The 27,068-nt window shown below is 37.5% G+C and overlaps 1 protein-coding gene across 4 annotated transcripts in view; it reads right to left on the reverse strand.

The window, feature by feature from the left end:
• Nucleotides 1–27,068, reverse strand: part of MAGI2 (membrane associated guanylate kinase, WW and PDZ domain containing 2) — a 764,770-nt gene that overhangs the window by 159,514 nt on the left and 578,188 nt on the right. For all 4 annotated transcript variants that reach the window (XM_086474407.1, XM_086474391.1, XM_086474398.1 and 1 more), the window contains exon 7: nt 2,914–2,971. In XM_086474407.1, the coding sequence (XP_086330533.1) occupies nt 2,914–2,971 (58 nt within the window). The remainder of the gene's footprint in view (nt 1–2,913; nt 2,972–27,068) is intronic.

Consider the following 27,068-nt stretch of genomic DNA (forward strand, 5'->3'; position numbering starts at 1 on the left):
AGGGAGAAATAATCTTTTGGCAAGTAGAATGCGGAAAAACCCAGTGCACTCTAACAACCACATTCTCTCCATAGCCCTGCTCAGCTAAGTGCTGCTAGTTCTTAGTTTATAAATTAAAAGAAAATTGCATGAAAGTTAATCCATGTATAGCAAATGTTTCTCATTTATGATAAATGTGGTGTACACCTTACAGATGAGCCTGGACTTGCATAACAAGGCAAATGAAAATTTTAATGTCTCACACTTACATTCATGCACAGTTAAGAGGAAGTTATAGTAGAGACCTTATTTTTGATCATAATTTGCAAATATGTTGTGATTGGTCTTTATTAACTTTAGTAGCAAGACCTTTGAGGTGTTTTTTTGGTTGTTTTTTTTTTGTTTGTTTGTTTGTTTTTTTTAAGCTTTTCCCCTTGTCTCAGAATATTGGAGCTGAGCATAGCTCAGCAAGGTGAAACTATGTCTGTCTGCCTCACTGCTCATCCTTACAAACTTCCCATGGGGTACAAGCATTTCAGTGAGCAGAGTAAAAGCCCGTCTTTCACTGACAGTTTTAAAGGCCTGCATGTAAAGTTGGACTAGACTTGAACGTGTGAATGTTCATAATCTAACTTTTCATGATTTACCCACTTTTATGACATAATTAAGAGTGTTTATTGTAATCTGATTTTATCTAGTTAAAAATGAACTCCTCTGTTTAATACTGGTAATAAAAAAGGTGTGACTGCTACTTTTTAGCATGAAAAATGGAAAGCAATCTTTGTTTCAATCTTATTGAGCTCAAACAGCAAATTAAAGTACAGCTACATTTTACTGACCATAAAACTCCCTATGAACTTAGCGTGGATGCAGTATTAATGCCATTCTGTGAACATCCATTCCACTTCTTAAAACCTCTGAGCCAGCAGTAGGTTTGATCTATCTTTCCACAAGTCTTATCTGTGGTAGGATTAATAAATTTGGCACTAACAGCCTTAAAGTATGTAATTGCATAATAACAGCTGGGCCTTGTGCCTTGTGCCTGTTTACCTGCGGTTGGACATGAAATGGAGATAAACACTTGTTCCTTTTATGACTCTGCAGTGAAGTGTGAGCCCCACCGGTGCCAGAATGCCTTAGGCTGTGCTACCAACCAAGTGGGGTCTCAGTAAGAGATTAACACACAGAAATTGTACAACACCTGTTACTTGCCAAAATACACTAAAAAGCACTGGGGCAGAACGTACTCACACCCAGCAGCTGTACAATTGCATGTGCAGAAATCTTCGAGGGGGGGGGGGTAGTACAAAGAGATACAAGAACTCCAGCCCTTAGCTACTTGGGGGCATCATAAAAGAACTCAGGCATAAAGAGAGAGGGTAGTTTAATGGCATTATGTAGGGACTTCAAAAACTTACTTGTCTTTTTGCTTGAATCTGGACTGACTAAGGTGACTTGTTCTGGGCGGCAAAGCAGATGGAACTGCTGGCTCTTTCACCTGAGGGCAGGGACCAAGACAGGGACAAAGAAGCAGAGCAGGTGCTACTGCATTCAGAGAACAGGACAGGAGGAGTCAGCAGGGCAGTAGCTAAACACTGTTCTCACATTTATTTGCTTGCTTTCTAAGAGGGCTAGGGAAGGTGCATGAGCATCCACAAGCTGCTGCTGTTACAGCAGTGAAGGAAAGTGAATCTTAATCTTCTAGACCTGCAGAAATCAAATCTTTTTTTAAGCTCTCTGTCCAGCTCTACCCTGTGCATGCTAATAGCAGCACATCCTGAGGTCTGGAAAAGCTGCAGCTTCAGTATCTGTCCAGAGTGATTCTGCAGCCAAAGTGTTGATATGAATTTGAGAGATGAAGGGAATGTTGTCATACACAAACTAAAGTTTTCTATTTTGTATGAAACAACTAGAGTAAACTTACTGCTTGAGTGCCAGGATTTGAAATTGATAGTTTTAGGTCAGGGGCCATCTTTTCTAAAGATCTCTCTTCTTTAATAAGTGGCACTAATGGATAGATCTTAACCTTTCAAAGCACTGTCTGCACAGTGATGGGGAGTGGCTTTCTCCCTCCTCTGCTGTACACTTTGTGCAGAGAGCAGAGTGAGAACTGACCACTCTGAACACGTATCATGGTTTTGAATCTACATTCATTTTTGCATAAGTCTCATTCACTGCATTAAGCTAAAAAGCAGAGAAAATAATTTCTCTGATTCAATTATTTTATGTAGGAACTGGCCAGAACTGGTTCTACATAGTACTTCAAACAAAAGCTTTCTGTTGCCCTTTGCACAGGGGAGTAAGAATCTTGTTTTGTTTTTTTTTCTTGTTTCATGACCAAAATAAAATTGGGAAAAAATGAAAGCAAAGATTGTGCTGTGAAAATAGAAATTTACATTCTCTTATTTTCAGCTGCAATTTTAAGTACAAAATAAAACACAATATCCCTAAAGTTTTATATGTAGCATATAAGCAACCTGCCTTCTGGTACAAACAACATGGACATCTGATCTGCAGAAAGGAAGGACTACCCAGAAAAGGATCTTAACTGAGCTAAAATGGTTATGCTTTGATTATGCTATCTTGATTGATTAACAAGTTCTTTACTTTGCTGGATATCCAAACTTTACATAGAAAATACAATATTTCTTTAATGAATATGATCTTTGTACGAGTATCATCTGGAATGATACCATGAAATCAGACCCTGGAGAAAGAGAATGATTGAATGCCTGACTCGCTGATTTGAGACACACTGAGACACAATATACTTGGACACGTTAGCTGTACTGATGACTGAGAATTCCTGGTATACCTTCAGTTTAACATGTCAAGTAATCATACTCACGCCTTGCCAGGCTAAGCACTGCAGAGGATACTAGTATTAGGTTATCACATATTAACAGCAACTTAATATTGAACTTGGGAACTTACTCAACATAATAAGTGCCATAAATGGGATCATCAATTTTCTCCCAGCCATATGGAAGCTCTGAAAAACAAAGAGTTATCTCTCTCAGTAAATGCAGTACAGAATGCTAAGATTTCTAGCAACGAAATTGTGGATCTTTGCTGAGTGTTGAGGGAAATAACTTGAAAGTGAAATTAGACACACTGACCAAAGCAAACGCCAAATCTTTAACTCATACCATGGCAGCCATAAGTAGTAGTAACTTGAAAATTGGCATGCAAACACAGATCTCAGTCTCTAGAACAACACATTTTAGTTGAACTACTTCATTGTTCTAACAGCTGTGCCAGCCATCAACGGTAGCACATCTTGTGTGACATCACTGCCAGAGAAACTGAGGGCATTCTGTTTTCCCAAATAGGTACATACAAGAAAAAGTACTTTACTTTTTTTTTTTTTTTTTTTTTTCCCTGGGAATCCTGGAAAAGCTGGCCTTGAAGGGAAAAAAGAACTTGCCTTCTGCCATGTAAGTATACCTAAATGTTCCTGAGAAGTTTGTACTATTTGTCGTACTGTGATGGTAAATCTGCAGCCTCCAAAGGCATCTTGTTCTAAAATTTAGTTATGTATCAGGGACATCAGAGTACATAGTAGTACATGGAAGTACAAACCAAAATAAGATGTTATAGCATCTACTGGCCTTAAAACTAATTACATTTTGCAGAAATAGAGAGGACAATTGTTAATACCTAAAACATTCAGGTATTAACAACTGAAATGTTAAATACATTAATTTAATGATCTTGGAAATCAATCTGTGTTCATGTATAAGCAAACTCATGTACATCAATAAATACATATTTTATTATCACTCGCACTGAACACTTAAAATATTATTATACCGCCAACAGAACTTCATCTTGTGTTTACAAGGCACTAGATGGATGTGACAAGTATCTCAGTTGACATGAACAGAGTAAAAATCTCAGTGCCAGATGTGATGACTTTGATGGAGGAGACTCAAAAGTATAGGCATTCCCATCACACACAAGTATTGATTTCTATGTAGTTAAAGGCTATGTCACAATATACAGGGAGTGGTACTGAGATTCTATAAGGCAATTTGATTGTGGAATTCATTATCTCAGATTTTTTTTTTTTTGTTTTCAAAATCATTTGCACTTTTAAAGTAACTTTTTGGAGTCAGCAAGAATACCAAACTAGACAGAACTGATGTAACTCATACTGAACAGAGTCATTAAAGTGGCCACAAATAAGTACTCCTGGATGATTTGAACTGTTTTTTTCAGAGACAATGTGAATAGACAATTACTGGTGTGCTGTAAAAGGCAAACAGGAAAGTAAAGCCTGACTGGCAATAAGGAGATTAAAGAGTTAAAAAACAATGTTAAGAAAGTGTTTCACTTCTGCTTGTTACTTCACCTTTAAATGCATCTGTAATATCTTATTCTTTCTTGAGTGAACCTGCTTAGACTGCTGTAGCCTTCATGTCACTTTGCCCACAGAGGATGTTCCCACTCAGTCCTTTCCAATACTGCAATAAAGGATACAACCCTCTGGCTAAGACTGGAAGATGAGGAACTCCACAAATTTGTGACAAAAAGCTCAAGGACTTCTTTGATGTAGATACTCAATTTTTCCTATTAGAATATCATTAGCTTTGAAATCTTCACAAATCTGCACTCTGAACTGCTTTTGTCAAGGCTATTTTGTTACTGTTGCTCCATAGGAATAAATGCAGCATTAGGTATTTAAGCAGGTCACAGAATCACAGGATGGTTGAGGTTGGAAGGGACCCCTGGAAGTTGTCTAGCCCAGCCCCTCTGCTCAAAGCAGGGTCACTGAGTCCAGGTTGCTCAGTACTATCTCAAATTGGCTTTTGAATATCTGCAAGTCTTCTGTTCTCCAGCCAAACAGTCCCAGCTCTCTCAGCCTTTCCTTATTGGAGAGAAGCTCCATTCCCCAGCCTTTCATTAGGCTCTTCCTGCATGTCCATGTCTCTTGCACTGGGGAGCCAAAACTGGACCCAGAACTCCAGCTGCGACTCACCAGGGCTGAGTAGAAGGGAAGAATCATCTCCCTTGATCTGCTGGCACTGCTCTGCCAACTACAGCCCAGGAGGCTATTGGCCTGCTTTGTTGCAAGGGCATGTCACTGGCTCATTGTCAGGTCACCAAGCTTTACAAAGCCCTGGTGTTGCTCTTTCCAGACCTGCCCAGAACTTTAGTAAAATCTGTAGGAGACTGATCCTACAATGGTTCCCACAAAGTCCTGTATATCCTGAGAAAAGACTCTGGAATGTAGTCCATAAATATTCAAAAAGAAAGCAGCTGATGCACAAATCCTGTATTACTGTTACAGTAAGTTTCATTTCCAATGCATGTATGATAAATAAGGCAATAATTTCCTATTAAAAAAATATGCATTTACCTAACCCTATGATACAGAATAAATGTAAAGTATTAGTTTAAGTGCTACAGATATATTTTATTTTCATGTAACCTTGTGAGTTTTTCTTCCCTGATTAACTTAATGTTGCTTTTATATCTGGCCATCTAAAATTACACTCCCTTAGAGAAAAGTGAGGCAGGTACCAGTAAAATATGTACATACTTAAAAATATTCACAAACACACATACACACAGATGTGTACAATTTCCTAAAGTGTGTTAGTAGATGGAGCTTTTTCCAACTATGAAATGAAAAAAAAGGAAGTGGACGTTTTGCCTAAAAATAAAAGTAGGTATCTTTCTGTAAATATATACACTTTAAAGTTTATAGATGCAGAGGACACATTTTATTTTACATATTTATGAAAATCTGAAATAATTTGAGGTTTTACTATTAACCTGTTGGCCTCTTTTTTTCCTAAAGTAATGATGCATAACTGTATTTATGAATTGGCACAACTACTGAGAAGGCAAATGGCAAATCCCATTTTCTAGTGTAAAAGTCTGTAAAAATTTAATGAATTGGACATATTACGGAGAACCCACTTTTAAATGCATGGACTGAACCACTGATTATCTAACATCATAAAATAGTCACGGATTCAGAAGAAAGGAAGTAAGAAATTACCTTCATGTACCATAATAGATATAAACTCCATGTAAAGCTATGCTCTAATTTTATTTTTCCATTTGAGACGCAGCCTGTAAGCTATGTTTAATTAAAATTCTGTGTTGACCAGTAAAATGAAATTTCTAGACCACAGACCCTAAGCCCCCTGCACCCCCACAAAGTATGGCAGATAAGGTTAGTGGAGTGTAGTTTACTACAGAGCTTCTGTTAGAAGTATCTTCTGCTACATTTGCTTGCAGGTGCACTGTGATTATTTTTCATTACATTAAATAGTGGCATCTATTCAATTTTTCACCACTGAAATGAAAGACTACAGGACAGAAATACTTTAGTGCTTCATAAAATAGGAAGCTAAGCATTTGCCAAAATAGTGGTGAGGGCATTACAGTTTCTCTTTTTTGTTTCACTGTGGCCAGTGATGATCACTAGGGATGAGAGTGAACAGTAAACATTTACAAAAGAGAATTGTTATGAAACACTTGCAAAGGAGATTACTGTTGGCTGCTGTGATTTGAATTGGGAAGGGAGCTATAAATTATAGCAATTTCTGATATTCATTTGGTAGCACTAGCATGCTAGTTCATGTGTAATTTCTGCAACCAACAGTTTCATGGTTACTATGCTATATACAAAGTCTTTGTTTTCATGAGCTCAACATTTCTATCATCCACGTCTTTCAATTCTATTGACTCCAGAAGGATGTCTCTGTATAGAAGGACAAATAAAACTGTTCGATCCTTTATTTTTGGTCTTCAACATCTAACACTGCATTCCCACAGATCTCATCCTATCATCCAGTGGAGGGTCTGTTCAGGAACATTCGTAAAATCACCATTTAAAAATCAGTAATTGTGCAGCATTTGGCAATGCTGATACCATGAGTGGATGGACAGGTGCTGGATAATCTGCATAGTATATATATATGCTCCAGTTTTCACATTTTATGCTTTATTCCATACCAGAGAAGCAGCATCTAGCTAACACTGCAGCAGTCCTCCAAAAAAAAAAAAGATCAAAAAGGTACAGATGATACTAAGACACTTGGCTCAGTATGTATGCAAAAGGAGCTGCATTTCTAAAAGTTAAATGTCCAATGGTAACAAAAGCACTCGTATTTTCAAATAAAGAAAGAAAGAAGGACAGAAAGAAGGAAAAAAAGAAAGACTAAAATGAATTAAAGAAAGTCACTTTGATAATCAATGGTAGTGCCTTCTCATTACAGCCTGCTTATGCTAATGGTCCAGATGCTCTTATTCTGCCTTCTGAAGCTGTTGTGTTTCAGAATGATTTTTGATGGTGCCACTTAACCTTCTCTGGGGATGGAGGAGGGAGGACATTTTGGATCTCTGTGTGTCAAGATGAAAAAGCATGTTACCAAACCCAAAGATTAATTTCTCTGAAGTTTATGGAGTACTAACTGTGTTAAAGAGAGTCATAAAAACCTCTCAAGGTTTCTGAACAGCAGCCAGCATTGTGTCACTACCCTCCTCACAGACTGGAAAGATGAGAGCATATTTCTTGAATCATCTGCAATCAAAATATTTGTATAGTAAAAAAGAATGTAGTATGAGAGAGAAAAAGAAAATATAATGCCCGCTGCTATTGAAAATGCTGTGGATAAGGAAGTGGAAGCTGTGGAAGTCAGCATGAGTTTGGTTCACCTGCCTTGTTAACATCCAGGCACAAGTCAGGAATCTTTTTCTGACCTATATATGAGACTTTTCAGAAAAATAATGTATCTTTCCACTCAACAGCCCGTGTTTGTTTTATCTCTTGCTTTCTCTCTTCTCTTTTCTTTCTCCCTGTTTCAAATTCAATTTTGCCTTTTCAAGTCAGTTACCCACTATAGAGGGTATCAAAAGAGCTGGGTTAAAAGTCACAAAATACCGTGCAGCTCCACAGTCCAATGCAGTTGCACATTCTTCTAGTTTCTTTAAGACATATAGTCTTTGCAAATATTTACCTGTAAGTCTAACCAGTGTTCCTTACTGCATAGCTTACACATAAAACATTGCCTGCTGTACCCTAAGGCACAGCACGTGGATTACCAGGGATCAGATGCTGCTTATGGAATGCTGTGCTGCTCTCTCAGGAGCAGAGGGCTGGAGGTGTCCAGTTTGAAAGCATTCATTAGTGCATGTCCACTTTGCCCAGCTGATACACAAAACAGATACAGTAGTTGCGCTGCTGCTCCTGAAACCTTCTGTTACAAGTTGTCATAAGGAAAGAGAGGATAACATTGCTCACTGAAAATCAGTATTTAACCTAATATCCACACACCTGTGGGAACACTGCTAGGTCACCTATCTGTGTACCATCTGGAAGCTCAAAAATCCAACAAAAAATTGACAGGTATATGCTATGGTAAAAGGCTTTAAACTAGCCCAACAGGTTCCTCCACTTAGCCACGTTTCAAATGTCACTGCCTGTGCTGGAAAATGCAATTACTAACACAGACTTCTGTATGCTAACATACAAATCAAAAGCTGTGGGAAAAAATACATTAGATAAAAAAATTGGAAGTTGAATTCTTCACTGTCTCAGTGAAAATAACAACAAAGGCAGGATGGATAACCCCACCTCCAGAGCAAAACCAAATTGTGAATTTGTTCCTATCATGGGAGGCCTGGAAAACTTAGGGAATGCAGCAACTCCAAGCCAAGCCATGTAAGCTCAATTTCAATTAAACTTGTGTTCTCCAACTGCCATTCTCATACCAGCAAATTTCACAGTCATGACTGTTTATGTTCTGTCTGTAATCACAAACCATTCATGTGTAATTTATTCTCACAAATAAAATGACATTATGCATAATTTCTTCTTGAACAATGGAAACAAATGTCTAAGAAACATTCACATCTGATAAATGCATCTTCTTCCTTCTGTGCAGCTTATTGTGACATGCTACATCCTTAATTGTGCGGAATGTAGATTACTAAATATGACTATCAATTCACTAATATTTTCTCCCAGCATTGTTACCACGTGAAATACTGCCAACAGTAGGGATAATTTTAACATTGGGTGTACTTGATCCCTCTGACATGCAAAACTGAGTAACATCTAATCAAGATTTGCATTAACACAGTGAAAAGTACCAACTGAATTACTGCATTTTAACTATCAATAAAGAGTTCATAAAGGTCTTGTTAGGTATTAATTCAAATAAAAAGGAAGAAAATGCAATTAAAAATATTAGAAGAAAAATTACCTTATACGTTGAGAATTTAGTTAGGTTATTTTAGGCAGTGCCTAAGATGGTTCCTTAATAAAGCCTGAACAGTTTAGTGGGCAATAGCTGAAGCTGGTCAGAGTTTGAGTTTTTCAAGAGCAAGCTTAGAGTTTTTTTCCAAACAAAGTACAAAATCCCGTTTTCCATTTATTTACAAATAATAGATTTAAGGAAGGCAGAAATACTCACTGAAAAACGTTTATTATTAAAACTTTATTTTTTTTCATCAAATCATGTTACCTTTTTTTCTTGTTCTCTGTCCTTACTCCTGTGTCGTTTGTGCTGTGTACCTGCTTTGTATTACAGAATGTTTGGGGAGAGACAAGCTTAAACCAGCTCTTTGTTGATCTCACAATTCCAACTAAAGTGACTAGTAGTTTGCTGGGGAAATAGAGACCACTAGGAAATGCTGAAAAAAATCTCATTATTTAGCTATAAGTTCTTGCCCAGATGACTGGGTATGAATGCATCCAGGCTTCCATAGAATAACTAAACTGCTATGCGCCTTAGCTTCCAAGAATAGTTTGGGATAATTTCTGTTTTCTGTGTTAATTACACGTTATCTCATTTTTAGTATAATGAAGGGTACATCTCAACAGAGTCACTGAAACTCTTACCCTCACAGATCCTAGCTTTAAACTAGCTAACGCGAGCACTGCTAGGAGTACAGTCACTTCAGGATGAATCTCGGTGCAGAATGCGACCCTGCCAGAGAAGCTCAGCGCATGGCCCAGCAGTTACTCACACGCATGCCGAGGAGCTGGTTCAAAGTTCAGACATGCACAAAAAAGGGACTGTCACCAACACGCTTGTTTTACCAGCAGAAAAGGAGCCCCGAGTATACTCACTGCGTGCTGCATTATCAATTTGTATTCCTGAAGTTCAGCAGATTTGCTGCACGCCACGTACACCTCCAATGTGGAAGATTCTGCCTTTGAAACTGATTTTATTAACGTCAGCTTTTTTTTATGCTATATTCTTTAGACTTTGAAGAAAACAGACTGAATAGAAATATTGGTTTTGATCTTTTGGATGTTCAGATTTCTCGGTGCTTGTACCTCATTACTGACTGTATCAAGTCAGACTTGGTACAAACCAGTGTTTTCTACCTAATAACTGCCTGATCTCATGAAGTTAGGCTTTTCTTCTATTTGCTTTTCTGTCTCTTCATTTATTTGCATTATTTCCATTGCTGTTAAATGTTTAACAACATACCCTGTGAATTTATGGAGTTATTGAATTTACTGTTATTATATAACCTGAAACCTTCAGTTTGCCTGCTGACCTAAAAAGACTCATAAAAGTATGTGGCTACTAATAGTGCAGGCTAGACCTTATGGGAGGCAGCTAGGTATTCTGTTACTAGTATCCCAAATTCATATATAACTTCAACATCCTTTAGCTAGCTGTTCACCTCTTAACCTCTGGTATAACAAAGAAAGAAAGCCTATTATTCTGTAACAAACTCAAATGACATATTTTTGTGCTATTTTCAGTGTCAAACTTTACTAAAGGGGAAACAGGATTACCCTCAGCCTTTCCTCACAGGGCAACTGCCCCTGCCCCTGCCCATCTTGGTGGCCCTCTGCTGAACTCACTCCTGTGTATCAATCTAGGTTATCATGTATGGGGGCCCCAAAACTGGATGTAGTATTACAGATGTGGTCTAATGAGCCAGTTCCCAACCTGTACTGTTGCAATATTTTCCTCCTGCCCAGGTGCAGGACTTTTCATTTGTCCTTGGTAATTTTGCAAGGTTTCTGCTGGCCCATTCCTCCTGCCTCACTAGCTCCCTCAATGGCAGCCCTGCCCTTGATCATATTTACACATCCCCCTGGGGTGATCTGCAAAGTTGACTTTGTTGCCTCCTTCAGACTGTACATAAAGATGTCAAACAGGAAAGACTCCACTATAAACACCTGTAGTACTCCTCTTGCACAGGCATTCAGGTATAGTACAGCCCATTAACCACTATCCTCTGAGCCTCACCACCCAACCAGTTATTTACCTGTACAGTTCTCCATCCATCCATCCATCTGTCCATCCATCCATCCATCCATCCATCCATCCATCCATCCATCCATCCAGAACTTTAATGCCCTAAATGCGACAAATATTGTGGGAGACAGCACAAAATATCTTGCAAAAGTCAAGGTAAATGACATGCACTGCTTTTGCTTCATCCGCAAATCCAGTCATTTTAGCATAGCAATCAAGATGGTCAGGGAAGATTTGCACTGGGTAAATCCACAGTGGCTGTTCCCAGTAATCACCCTCTCCTTCAGGTGTCCAGAAATGTGTTCTCAGAGGACTTGTTTCATGGTTTTGTCAGGGGTATTGTCAGGGCCTGACACCTGCCAGTGTCCTGAGCTCTTCTGCCACAGCATCTTGAACTTCACTATTTCATGGTCACTATAGCCAAAGCTGCTGTTGTTTATCACATCTTCCACTAGTTCTTGCTGTTAGTTCATAGCAGGTCCAGCTGTGTGTCACCTCATTGGCTCATCTGGTATCTGTATCAAGAAGTTAGCCCTGAAAACTGCCAGAAATCTTGTTGCTTGCTTGTATTCTGCTTTGCTGCCAATCAAGCAGATGTCAGGGAGGTTAAAGTCCCCCACAAAAGCCAGAATCTCTGATCAGAGACTTCCTTGAGTTGTTTAAATGTGGCTTCTTCACCCTGATCAGGGGGTCTCTATCTGTAACCCACTATGGTCTCCCTTACTGGCCTCTCCTCTGTTCCTGACACACAGACTCTCCACCATCCATCCATCCATCCATCCATCCATCCATCCATCCATCCCATAGGACAGGCTGGTACACCCAAGCTGTCCCTCGGCATGGAGGACAACCCCTTTTCCTCATCTTCCCTAATGATCTTTCCTAGTCAAACAGGTTATTTTACCTTGCTTTTGACTGATTTTTAAAATAATAACACTAAACTTTAATTAAAATTTCAATCAACAATAGAAAAACATTTGTTTCATGACATCGTTTGTATCACTGGGCCTTGAGAGTCTGAAGTCAATGTTTCAAAACAAAGTACACAGCATAATGCTTTCTCTTTTTTTGTTTTTCTGCCTGGTTATTACACCAAAAGTCAATTACTTGATATTATGTGACACGCCAGTAAGGCAAATGGACAGACATTAGAAAAAGAGATGGGAAAATGTAGCATCTACAATGATAATGAAAAAAAGAAAACCAGCCAAGAACTACTTTGTATGCTTTCAATGAACTGATTATCTGTGGGTGGTCCATTAATAAAAAGCTATCCTGCCCAGACTGTAAAATTGCATGGGTGCATTACTTATTTGTGATGAGCTGCAACTGCCTCAGAAGCATCAGATATTTGCCTTGGATGGAAATCTCAGAGCAGTTTAAATAAACTAGTGCTCTGATCAAGTACAAGACATCTTACAGTTCTGTATTTTATTTCCAAGTGGCCAATGAAGTTGTATGCAGATAGACGAATCCTCCTCAAGGTTCTTCCTACATGATCTGTTTCCATGGCTCCTATTCCTTTTAATAATACGTTTTCACAGTTCTGAACAGTAGCTGGATATATGTAATGCAGGTACATTAGTTGTTTAATAGTATTTGATGAAATAGATAAATCAATACAATTGATTGCACTCTGGAAAATTCAGGTTAACACTGCAGCTGCTGAGGCAGCAATTCTTAGTTTATACTAGTGAAATAAGATTAGAATCTGGTTTTGTCTCCTCAGTGGCTTCATTGCCTTGTTGAGGGTGAGAACTTTAAAAGTCTCATCTTATATTACTCTTTGCTTTGTTGCACAATAGTTAAAAAGCTGCTTTAGTTGCATATAACTGCTTTCTGAAACTTCTTGTCATAACTTATTCATCATTATGCATTAGTTATATTTATGAGGACACTCAAATTGAGTCACTCTGTACTTTAAACATTATGTTAAAAAATCCCATGGCATTTGAATGACAAGGAAATATGTATGAATTCAGAAGCTTATTTTTCTTTATTTGAAATGTAATGCCATCTGCCAAAACGCTCTCTCATAATGCTTCTGTGACAGCATCAGAAAGCAACTTTGCATGAGAAACAGGTGTGTGGTCCTTTGTTAATCTATTAGATGCATTTTGTTTGCATTCTTACTTCACAAATGTAGTGTCCAATTTGTGACAATGACAAAATAATCAGGTTTCTAAGTCACTTTTCCTTCAAGAGTTTTAACTGTGTGGGATAATAGTAAAAGACAGTTAAGATCTACCCAAGTTTTCTTCATGTTTTAATGTTCAGTAATATTGGCATGTGCTAACATGTTAAAGGAAGAAAGAAAAAAAAGGAAGGCAAAGTAGTACTTTCATGTTTATAGTCACTATTTTTTATTTTTATCCGCTGCAATGTCATGAAAAGTGATGACACACATATTTTCCACTCCCATTTTCCTTCCTCTCTTCCTTTTCACTGTAAAACCTTCATAAGGGTGAATACAGTAGTAGCCCAAACACTAGAGAGGGGACTAAGAGGTTAGTTAATGTGTTAGAGGCATAGGATGGAGATGGGACAGAAAAATAGAAAAAAACAAAGAGCAGATGGTGGTTCTCCATGTGTCATGTTTATTATTAAGCATCTCCAAAACCCTTCAGGTTCATTTCCCAAAGAAAACAGCCCCTTACTTCTCCCAGGAAAATCCAAATCTCCTTCAAAGACAAACTGCAGCCTAGTCCTAGTCCTCCCCAAACCTAGTATTTTTTACCAAAAGAATTTTTTCCTCCCACTGCCTCGTTCTTGGGACTCCTTCCTTACAGCCCCACTGGTGATGCAGACCCCCTTAATTCTGCTGGGCAGGAACACCTCTGCTGCCATAGGTAAGCCTGAGTCTTTTCCATTCGCAGAACTTCTGAGGAGATTATGATTATAAAGACAACCAAAAGACTTCTGTGGCTACCTCAGAAAAGGCATATCTACAACAGTTAATGGTAGAAGAGAGTGTTTGCTCACTTTTTTTATTCATGTGCAGCAATAGTCTATTTGCACAAGTCATAGAACTTTCAGATTACTCAGTCGTATGGCTGCCTTTATCATAAACATCAACCCAGAGAAATGAGGCATCTCACTTTCACAACACTGCTATACATAATTTTGGAATCAGCAACTGATGTACTTGAGTTATTCCAACAGAAAGTATACCCTTGCACAGGTATTATATTAATTAATTATTTAAATTAAATTAATTACATTTAATTGCATTTGTACTTAATGGTTGAAGGTAGGTCTCCAAACTCAAGCTGTACCAACTCAGTGGTATAATAAACAAATCTTCAATTTTAACTCCTCTTTTTCTGTCAGTCTTTTAATTTCCGCTCTTTACTGTTCTCCAGTCTCTTCAGCTCTGAATATCAAGGTGACTACAAGTTCTTAAAAAAAAAAAATAAAGACCCTCCAAACTGCTTCCCCTACAACTTATCCCAAGAGATGTATGGTCTGCCACAAAGTTAGTACAGAACAGACCCTACAGGGACCCTAAAGGAACACCAAACATGAAGACTGAACAGATCTCTCACTGCAGTTAACTCATTTCAGCCCAGCTTTGCCTGAGTCTATTTTATACCTTTCTAATTCCTCTGTAAGCCATCTTAGAAGTAATCAAATATAGGCATACAAAGGCATGCCTTTTACAGACTGACCTAGTGATGCTTGATTGAAATTTTTTGAGGATTTCTCCTTCTGGCCCATAAGAAAAATTCAGACTGAGTGCTTAGACTGGGTTACCTCAGCAGCAGCAGCACATTCTGTTCAGAAGGCTCAGTAAGAAGGGCAGCAGCATGACCATAATGATTAGAGCCTCAGTTACTTCAAAAAATATATATATAAGGGCCTAAAAGAAAACATAAAAACTACTATTTGCTCAAAGCTGTCCCTAAATAAGTAGAAAGGAGTATGAGGATAACAGACAAATAAACTGCAGAAATTGCAAGCAGGAGAAATGGAGAAATTAGGCTGTGGCAACATGTTTTTTAAGATTGATTTTGTTGTCATTGTCTGTAACTACACACAGTTGTAATATAACCAGGGAAGTGCAAATAAGCACAGAATAGAACAACTTTTGGTGGCTGGTAATATTTCTTTTCATTCATTTGCAGCCTTTCTAAAACTTAATAAACTCTACTGGCCATCCGCAGGCAGAATGAAGAGGATGAGAATTTTATTGAGACTTCTTTACTGGACAGGTGTAGACACTATAATTATTATCTTAAAGTCAAGCAGAGCTGGAAACGACTTGATTTTACATCTCTCTCAACAGGCACTGCTGACATTCTAACTGGAATATTTGCTGTTACTGCTGTAAAATGTAATATGTATGGTTTATCATTCATAATTTTCAGATGCAGCAGAATGGGCTAAATTAACTTTGTCTTTAATTTATGATATATTCGTTGTGTGCGGTAATCAATAGCTAGCTATGTTTATCCTTGGTGAACTTTAATTGTTTTGAGGAAAACGTTATTATGTCTACAGAATACGCATGTTCAATTCCTAAGTTTGCCTTTTGTGCTGAACTGGAGTCAGGATTTGTGGATTTAAACTTGTATCTATTTTCTTCTTTGATATGTAATTAGGTTCTTGCATTTCACAGGCTTGGTTCACATCTGGTTCACTGCTCTGTTCTCACAGAGAAAGATTATTTGTGTATCATATGAAAAAATAAGCCTCCAATCTTTTATAAAAAGTCCTACAAATGCAGAGAATTCAATGCTACATGCATTTTTTTACATGCATATTTTTCTCTGCTCCACTGACAGTCAGTTGTGCAACTGCCATGTTTTAAAATGGTTGGCTCTGAGCACTTGCAACACCTGTGGCAGAGGCAGCCTCTGCCAGCCTTTTAGTACAGAGTGAAATGATAAAAATGTATTAGTTTTCCACTTTGCACTTGCAGTCCTAATTACACAATGCAGCTGGCGCTGCAGGAAAATCCGTGCTGTCTAACACCAAAGGATTTTAAGTGGAAGGAGTGAAGACGGTGTTGCTTTGCAACTGTCTCTTCTTTCTCTTTAACCCCTTTCTTTTCTTCTACCAGTTTAAAATGAGTAGGTGATGTGAAAGGGCAAAGGGACAAGGAAAGCACAAAAGACAGGTGGGAGACGAGTGAAAGAAAGCATCAGTGTGACAGTGAGGGGAGGAAGACACATTGCTACAACTGGCACAATGGCTGGGAAAGTCTTGCTTGGACTGGCCCTGAAATTTCTCATTTCCCTCCATATCCTTCTCTTGTCCTTTATTTGTCAACCTCTTCTCTATTTCCTGAATTTTTCTCTTTTCTGAAATTTTATTTTTAGCTTCCTTTCCGCTTTTTTTTCAAATTGTTTGAGTCAGTAACAAACAGCATACCTTTTGGATTCCAACAAGTGATGGAAGACAATAGTACCTCTTGCAAGTTAAAATAGGAACAAATGCTCATGCAATTTGTACCACACAGCCTAAAGAAGGGACAGTGTTTGTAACTTCTGAGCTTGCAGAAGCTGCGTCTGGGTATCTGTACGAAGTCTAAATGAGAACAGGGATTGTCTAACACGGTTTTAAGATCTTGAGCTGGCTGCTCCTTTAAAACCCAGAAAACCCTGTGATACAAACATGTAACTCACTAGTGAGTGCTTAGCATGACAAGGGTTTTATAAAATTAAAACTCATTTAGGTGTCAGTCTAAGGTTCTCCTGAGAATATTTGCATTTCCTTGTCTTCCTTTAATAAAGGTAATTAATGCCACTCAGTTGTTTTAGGACCACAGCTGTAAACAGGATAACTATGGGCTGTATCAGGTCTATCAATTTTACTTTGCCCTAAAGAGCCTGGAGTTCACAACCCTTAATCATTATTTGCTCAGATTTCCGGTATCTGATCTCTTAGGATAAATATGACAATATCTGCTGAACTCAAAAAAATGGGGACCTCATGAGCAACTGCAATCCTACAGTCATCAAGGTCATTCTCATGTTCCTTCAGCACAGGGCTGTTAAAAGCAATTGGTTTCAGATAGTATCTCTGAGCTAAACTCTGCCCACTGTTCGATTTGCAGGTCAGACTTCTGCTGTTCAGTTATTACCAAGATTCTGAAATAATTTAATAAAGCGAACCAAGACACCAGCTATTCATAGCAACCAATCACCAGCATCCTCATCCACACTTAGTTACAACAGCAAGTGGAAAGATATACTGAAATAGCCAATGAAAGTAATGAAGAATACTGTATTAGCATCAAAGTCTCAGTAATCATCAGTTCTCAATCCTATCTTTTCACACAACAAAATCTGGAGTCTGGAGGCTAAAATGACAGGCAACAGCACATTCTTTGCTGTAGCAAAAGCAATTCACTGCAACCAGACAACAATTAACACTATTTCACAGCTCCAACTATCTTGAATGATGGGAGCTTATATTAAGACCTGCTCATGTTTCTTCTCTGTTCTCTTTAACTATTATTCTTCTGAAAGTTTTGCTATCTTTTTTCAGGATCTTTCTTTTAACCATTAATAGCAAGGGGATTAGTTATTTTTGTTCTAACAGAAAACATTAAAAAATCTTTAAAAGACTGGAAATTTTGCTGTGGCTGTATTGATGACTGTGCTATTCTGTGTAATCACACTTGTCCCTCATGAGAAGAAGCGCTCAATAAAGGGTTCAAATTGTGATGCAGAGCATATGACTTTGGTACAGATATTGTTAGGTTTTCTTCAAGTCAAGGCTACTCCAATAAGCCAAAGCCTTTCTTTCATGATGCTATGCCAACCTGAGATAATTTGGGTAATTCTACAGGAATGAAAGAGAAGGAATATTTAGCAGGGCAGAAGACTGAGGAAATAGATGCACATCATGTGGAAGTCGCCACAGTAGAAACACTTCTGCACATAGACACAGGAATTTACATCTCGCACTTGCAACAGCTTTCTGGCCCTGGGTGGTCTTTGCAGCCGCGTAGTGTCCAGCCCTGGTGGGATTCAGCTCTGCACAGGCAACGGGGCAGCCTCTGCCCTGCAGCACAGTCTGCTTCTCTTCCAAAGAACCCGCACCAGTTTTGCTGCTTCAGGCGAAGCAGAGGTTAATCCATGGTAATTGCCCATTATCTACTCTCTTATCTTAGAAAACAAGAACTCTTGACACAGGGGCTTTCTGTCTTATTTTAGCCAATCTAACGGTCAGAAGGAGATAAATCCTTAAGAGAAATTATTGCCATTGCCTCATAAGTAGGCTTGCCTACTTATCTTTTTAATTTTTGATAAAGTGATAAACATTTATGTTATTAAGGACAATTAAAGACTGACAATAAAAGAAAAAATATAATAAAAATAAAATCAAGGACATCAGCACTTGATCTTGTGAGAATAAAATATTGGATTAAACAAAGGGAAAATTCATTCAATTACTGCAATATGAATGGTCTTGAGATGCCAAATATGAATATGAAATTCAATTTTTAATCTATCTAAAAGTGTATGTCTGCAGTCTTTGATTTAGACTCATGTCTAATGCAAATCTTACTAAGTAGAAGAAAACGTTTGGAAGAAAGAAAAGACAGCAGAATAAAATATATAACCTTCTCCCTTCTCCTCCCAAATAAGACCTTGCTCTACTAAGGACAGCACACAAATGTCCTTAATATTTCCCCTAGATCAATTTTTACCTCTGTATTCTCTTTTTCTTTTTAAGAAAAAAACCAAAACCACAAAACTTAGTGGATATTTATGATAACCCTTGAGTTATCTAGAGCTCAGAAAATGGGACTCTCTGCTAAAGGTTCTACTTCTAGCATTTCACATTTGCTTTCAAAGAGATATAAGCTAACAAAATGAACAACAGAAATGAAACAAATGTGCATAAACAGACTTCGAAAGCAACAAAGTGTAATTTTCAATTAGGATAGTCTCTTTTCTGTTGTCCATTCCAAGCCATACATTAGACTGACAAAATCTACAAATTATTTTTCACATTTGCCAAAGAAAATACCTTGTAACTCCATTTGTATGCAGTTGATGCAAGATGAAAATGATCGAAATAACAAAACCAGACAGTGTTGCCATATGTTCCAGTAGAGAAGCATATTATAGTACATTAACACCCCATCACTATCATATAAAAAGGCTGCAAAGATAAATGTTCCCTAAAAAAAATATCTACTAAAGGATTAAAAGATGGCTAAGGTAATAGTTTTAAAGGAAAAATACAAAATATTATTTCCCCCTTTTTTCCCTCCAAGGTTCCTCTTCTTTTTCCAAACTTCCTATTATTACTATTGTTACAGATTCTCTCATTAGTTCCTTTTACTATTAGAGATCCTGATGTTATCTTTGACCAGTAGCTCCAAATTTATTTTTCATGCAACTATATTTTCCAGGAGCTACAGTTTGAACAGCTCAAGAATATGTAAGCTTCTTATGTCTGATACATCAAAAAAATCCCAGCCCACATATTAGTGGTCCTCAGAGGCTCAAATTGTAGTGTTATATATGCTAGTCTGTCAAAATTCCTTTTTTTTTTTTTTTTTTTGTCAATATGAAACATGGCTTGTCTAATTTAGTGTTTTAACAAAAGTTTAGATTTTCTAATTTCATCCCCATTTCTTTTTCCCATCAGAATTTATTTCCACAATTGAAAGAAATCTGGGATTAAGGTAGGCTGTGCTTTGCTTTTGTATAATTCTCTCTATGCGTGGGTATTATTCTGGGATAAGAGTATCTTTTACTAGATTAACCTTCAGCTGAGTACTGAACACCATGTATAAACAAGGACAGAATGTTAAAGATGAGCAGAAATATGAAAAGGATGAAAAGACTCTCTACAGAAAGACAGGAGCAGCCTTACATTTGCAGGGCCTGATCCTCACGTGGTACTTCAACCACCCTGATATCTGCTGGAGGGAGAACACAGCAGAGGTTCCTGGTGTGCATCAACAACCTCCTCAACCAAGTGATCACTGAGCCAAAGAGGAGAGCTGGTCTGCTGGATGTCATACTCGTCAACAGGGACGGACAACTTGGGGATGTGAAGGTCAAAGGCAGCCTTGGCTGCAATGACCATGAGATGATGGAGTTCAGAGGTCCTTTCCAACCTCAATCATTCTGTAATTCTGTAAGGGCAGAAGAATCTGGCAGCATCTACAAGGTCTTAAGTAGTCTAGGTACTTGGATTATAATTTGGCAAAAGTACGAAAAAAATATGCTTAAAGAACTGCACAGAAATAGACACAAGACAATGCAAATGTACAAAAAAAGTAAAATGGTCCAAAAATATAATCGGTGAAATAAATTTAGTGTCCATATTTATTCCTCCTTTTGTCCATTTCAGCTTCAGTCTTTGATTCTGGTTCCAAGATGTGTTTCAACACACAGCCTACTCAGAAGGCACACACCTTCTGAAAACACTTACATGTTGTTGACTTCCTGCTTTTACTGTCTATATCTTTTTAATCTAAATACTTTTTATTGTAATTTGTTGCATATTAAAGAAAAAATTGCCTTTCTGTTTCACAAAAATTGTGCATGCCATCTCACTCAAATCTAAGCTATAGGACTCTTAATCACACTCACATACCCAGTAGGATCTCTCTAATCATGCAGGTAACATTCTATTGACCTATTTCAGTTCCAGCTCATTAAACACAGCTGTTCTGATGTTTAAGAGAAGAGCAGAACGTAAAAAAAACAAATTAAGTGTAAAAATGTAAAACTCAGACACTAAAATGGCCTATTTAAATTCTTTCATCTAAATTCTCTCCTCAGGCCCATTCAAGCCCTCTTTTTTTTTTTTTTTTTCCTCACTGCTAACCACAGGGTACATGCAGAACTTCCACTGAACAAAAGCGACAAAATATTGCCCCAATCTGTGGTGCGTAACCCGCAAGAATTGCAGACACATTTACACTACCAGTGTGAATAAGGTAACTTAGGTCCCAGAAGCAGCCAAGCCATAGACTTGGCAGCACAAAGCTGCATGCAAACTAAATTTATCCTGTTGCTTCTGATGCAGAATAAGACCTTTAAGAGCTAGTCAGGATCCCCTCAACATGTTTTCAAAGCTGATTTTATTCTGTTCACTGCATTGGAGATGTCAGGAGATTTCTTAGATGGTAAGTTCTTCTGGGCAGAGATCAGCTAATACTCATTTGTTTGCTAAGTACAAAAAAAGGTTGTCTTTTATGCTCTGTGACAGTACAAATGAATAATCACTAAACTATAGTAGCAATAGGTCAAGTAGTGGCAAAACATACTGTTTGCTAAAAAGCCACAGTAATCTAAAATTATTTATTCTGGAAAACTTATAAGCAAACACAATAAAGAAACACATGGAGGATGTTGTAAAAGTTTTTATCTGAGATATATAATGAAACCAGCTTTAGCTACTATAAACAGCAAACCAAAAAACAATTCTATATTCTTATCAGCAGGTTGGGATGGAAGCAGACGGAGAAAATGATAAAAAATGGGATGGATGGCATTTTAGCTTCTGAGCCATACTGTTGAACATTTTTGCTTCTCTGAGATTTCCAGGATGTGCAGATATGTTTCTATTCAATTAAGGCTGAATTTGCCTCTAGTTACAACTCAGCATTTATTGAGTTGCAAGGATCCTTACATTCGAGTTTATGTGCTGACTTCAGGTAAATCATAGTTCTCTACAGCATCTTCCTCACTACTGAGGTATTTTATGTTTGTTCTTTAAATTACTTGCTCAAAGCAATACTTGTTTTTCAAATGTGTAGTTGAATAACCAATTTCTCCAACAGCTTTGCAGGATATTTTCCGTATGAAGTGCTAAATCTGGTTACCGTACTCAGCTTTCCTTTTCCCCATGGCTACTGATATGTGTTTACAGATTACTCCAAAATACCTACAAAATACAGTGACATAATGTTAAGAAATATTTAGATACGGTAGCCTAAACTGTGTTGTTGATTCATGGTATTAAAACCAACAGATAACTTATAAAATCTGAAATAATAACTGCACCTGGTTTTGAATGTGGAGCTGTTATTACTCATGGAATCATTAAAGTTGCTTTGAGATTGGTAGCTATAGCTTGTATTGAATCCCTTGGATCTGGGCCAGCTCACACTGAAATCGATGGAAGGGAGATTTGCTTGCACTGACATTCATCAGAAATGAACTCATGACATTTGGAGCTGGCAAAATTGTATGTATTGGCTCCTTAATTTTCTAAAAGCATAGATGCTTTACCTACAGAAGCAACGATTATCATAAGAACTGTTGAAATGCAAAATAGAGATACTTTCAAAGGCACAAATGGCACTCACGGCTCCTATTAAAATTCTCTTTAAATATTCCCTTTAATAATATGTTTGGCTCATATGAGGGGGAGCCGTGCTCAACTCAGACAAAAAATGGAAAATGTTCCCATTTTATTTAATGGGAGAAGCAGAAGCTTTATAACGTCTTTTCTTCAGAATACACCAATGTTTTTAAATCTCAAATAAAGCACACAAATATTATTATACTTATTTTTGTAGATGGGGATATTGAAATGCAAAAACGTGGAATTTCTCATAGTCACATTAAATTACTGGCAATGCATGGGACAGAGTCCAGGACTCCTGACTCTCTGTGAACCACTAGACTACAATAGCTCTCAGCATGATTTAAATAGCCACCCTCCATCTCAGAAGAGAGCTTTGTAAAATATAATTTTGCAAAAGATTCTCGGCAGGGTTTCAGATGCAGTAGTTGTAATTCCGATTTTTTCCATTAATCCTATTTCTCAGGTTTTTGATTTAGCAATATGCTTTGGGATTAGCTCTTGAGAACCTTGAGTTTCAGCCAAACATGGATTATGGATCAGATAATGCTAATTACAATTAATAATGTGGACAATAGTATTGTAAATTGAGAATTTACCAAGGAATTAATTTTGTCACTGAAAGTTGCAATGATGCTGTAAGAACACAAAATCTATAACCAGGGACCAAAATATGAAAAAGATAGGATTTAAGCTTAACAATATTTGTTCTGAATGGAGCTGGATGAAAAATAAATTTTCCTGAAGATCATAAATTGGTCACTCCATAACTATTCAGAAATTGAGAATAAGATTCAGGATAGATTTGTCTGCTGATATTTTTCTGGGTGAGATTCATAAGGGATAATATTTGTTTAATTTATATGCAGAGTACAAGTATCCCCCATCGAGATGTGGTCTTCATGTTGAGAGGAGTTTTGAATCGAATTTCTGACTTTCCAGAAGCACAGCCTTACTAGTGTGCTCAGTCAAAAAGCAAAGATTTTAATTTGCTTTTGCTCTTCCACTTCTCATGAATATTTATTCAAACAGGGTGGAACCTGGAGTTTACATATTTTCCTACAAGGGGATCATCTTTCTCACCAGGCTAAAAAATTACACATACTCTGTATTTTTACTGTTTGACTGTGTACAAAATGGCAAGAATTAAGCACAGGAGGGATTAAGAAAGGAATGATGTACAAGGACCTGGTATAACTGGGTAAACCTCTGCCCACGCCACGACTTCGATGGTTATGATGGACATGATTAACAAAATGTCTGGTTTATATTGTGCATTACAACACAACATTCAGGATTTATTTGAAAAGGTGGATACGTAAATATATACTATTTTTGTGTTCACATCAGCTTTTTCTTTGGTTTTCCCACTGTGGGAGTTAGTGGTCAGGAACATCTATATGAATGATAAGGTTGTCACAATATATGGAGAAAGGTAATTATGATGATCTAGTGATTTGCTGCACTGTTCCTGAAAGCTGTTCTTTCCAATCACAGAGTAGAAATTTTATGTGTCAAATTTTGGCAAATGGGTAAATTTTTATGTTATGTCAAAATTTCAAAATCGGCCTCTGAAATACAGTGCCAGAAACAAACATTCTCACAGAAAGTGTGAGTTTCTACAAGTTGAATATTGTTGTAGAATATTTTATATACAACACAATATTTTAAAAAGTATTTTTCAGCATATTTAATTTCATGAAAAACTACAAGCCATTGTGCAAGTGTCAAAATGTAACTTCTAAATTAGGTCTTCAATTATTTTCTCTACTATCATTAGAAATCTGCTGACTACACGGTAATATTTTCTCAGCCCTAGTTACCATATATTGTTTAACATTACTACACTGGAATCTGTTTGTCTAAATAAAAACAAAAAGCAACTAATGAAAATAGAAGTGACCACAATGACATACTTTATAACAGACCTTCCAAACAGCAAGATGTATATTGTGCTGATTCTGTCATTAAAATAGCTTAAAATTTTCAACTTTTATGAACAGATACTTCAAAAATACAAATTCTGGTCTGTATTTTTTATTCTCCTAATTTGAGGCAGGAAATGGTAGATAAAATCATTACTGTGGGTGTTCCAAACAAGCTTTACGCTTGTTCACATTTATTTGTCTTTCTCAGGCACTTGAATCGTTAGTGTATCATGTAAAATATGGAAAAAACCAAAGTTATGGCATATTAAGCTGGGCTCACTGCCCCAGTAATGCAGTGACACAGCTCCAGGAGCAGAGCTGACTGAAGAGCAGCCAGGCTGGAGTCGGAACAGAGCAGGCGCCCAAATCCCTATGCATCTGATTTTGTGGATCCAAAGGCATGCAATGTTTTGCAGTTCTCAGTCTTCAACCTCTAGACATATGAGGCCTGATTTCATAATTCAATGGATTTTTTTCACAGTATTATCTTTTTAACACTGACATCATTTTTCCTGTTCATTGCAGAAATATCCAGCTAACAGAGAACTGCTCTAAAACAAATGGAAAACCAAACCAAAATGAAAAAAAGAAATCTTAGTAAGGCAGTGTATGAGTTGGTACTATCTCACTGTAGAATATATTAAATTTAAAGTTACAACACAGCATTACCATCTTTAAAATATTAAATAACCTCAGGTAGAAACAGTATTTCAGTTTTTGCAGTCATATTTTTATGCAAAGACATGCTGGAAAACGACGTTATGTAGAGTTTTAACTCTGTCATTTTAAACTTCTTTGATAAAAGAACATAGAATAAGCCAACAAAAGAAATAAAATCCTGCCATAGTATCTGATGCTAACATCCCCATAATACCATTTCTTAGAGGACACAAGTCCACCTGGTTTGCCTCTTTAAACTAAATTCAGAAGGATTTCCTCAAATACACTTAGGGCCTGACGTGTGACTCACTTCAATTTAGGATCTAGAGAGAAAGAAGAAATAATTGGTCTTGAAAAAAAAAAAAAAAAAGATCAGCATAGGAAAAAGAAACTGCAATGCAGAAAATAATCAGTAATAAAATGGGAGTTTCAGCCAATGATATTCTGGAGTGGAGGTAGGATAAGCACTACATAAATGAAAGCAGGATGGTTCCTCCTGCTTACAGCTGGGTCAGGTAGGTCTCAATAGATCTAACCAATTCCTGTGGTATCACTTTCTGATCAAGCAATTTGAAAGAAAAACTGTTCAGGAAACTTGTCATACAAAGAGATATGTCCATCCTACCAGGGCCATATGCACCTTCAAACACATGGCAACTGTCTTTTAAAGCAACTAGCCCACGCTTCTGTGGCAATTGTGACGACTAAAATGTGGGCCCAGACCTAGGTCGTTCTGGCAGTGTTGCAGGCAAACACGAGAACATTTCTGGATAGGACAATAGCCTGGAAGACAAGTTGTCCGTGGAGCTGCTTTGTAGTGGTTTGGGAGCAGTATCCTTATATTGTAGGCAGCACTGGTCACAATTACCACCTGTCACCAGGCTGTCAGAAAACTCCTTTAATAACCTTCCTTCTACTTCCTCGGAACTTCCGATAGAAAACTGAAGTCAAAAGGGTGCAGCTATTTCCTAGAATGAGGTCAAAGAAAAATACTTGGGACAATGATAAAAAAATCAATATAGCTTGACTTGGAAATGCTGTAAGAAAATATCTGCTTAGGAACTGAACTTAAACCTATGAAGAGAATGTCTTTATGTCAAGTAGGGCCTTTTGTAGCCTCAAAAAACCCATTAAAATTTCAAAACCTGCACTTTGCATGTGGCCATTGTCCTGGCCAGGGGAAATTCTGGACATTGTGTCCATGTTGAGCATGCACAAATCTGACCTCTGGTGAGACAGCAATGTGCATCTTCATATCCCAACATAGCACAACTGTACTGCACACACACTGTCCCTTGGGCATGGGATAACAGAGGGACAAGTGACAAAAGGAGACTTTGTAAATACTAGTTGTTTCCAAGATAATGGAATCCAAGATACTCCAATTTCACCATTCCTTGGCTGCTGGGAGTACATGTGTGCTATAGACTATCCAGACCCCTACTAACAGAAGACCCTATAGAGTAGCCTACAATCTACACCCATAAGCGATCCATTGTGATATTTGTTCACATGAAAAAAGGCTGTTACTGAAGCTACTGTTTGCAAAGCTGGAGATGAAACTTATGGACAGAAATATTACAGTTGCTTTTTTTCCTTTTTCTTATTTCCAATAAAACATACAAAAAGTTATACTAAAATTTTGCTGTTAAAACGAAAAATTTAAGACGGATTCCAGAGCCTTGAACTTACCACTCAAACAATGAACACCACCAAATTGCAGCATAAGAATTCAGTTCTTCAGGGCTACACTCAACTACAGCAAGATAAATCAATGATCAAACTGCCCCATTGCGCCTTTTCTTTCTGCAATTCCTTGCATTAGGCACTTTGCAAAAGAAGCAAAAACATCTCAGAGCTGTAAGTCTGACCTTCTACAGAGCTTTGACTCATGCCAGTGAGTATACAAAGGCCTGTCCTCTGTACTCAGTGAAATAAGAGTCTTAACTGAAAAGTACTCTTACCTGTGTAA

This window comes from Leptosomus discolor, chromosome 1 (assembly GCF_034619465.1).
Source record: "Leptosomus discolor isolate bLepDis1 chromosome 1, bLepDis1.hap2, whole genome shotgun sequence".
Taxonomy (NCBI): domain Eukaryota; kingdom Metazoa; phylum Chordata; class Aves; order Leptosomiformes; family Leptosomidae; genus Leptosomus; species Leptosomus discolor.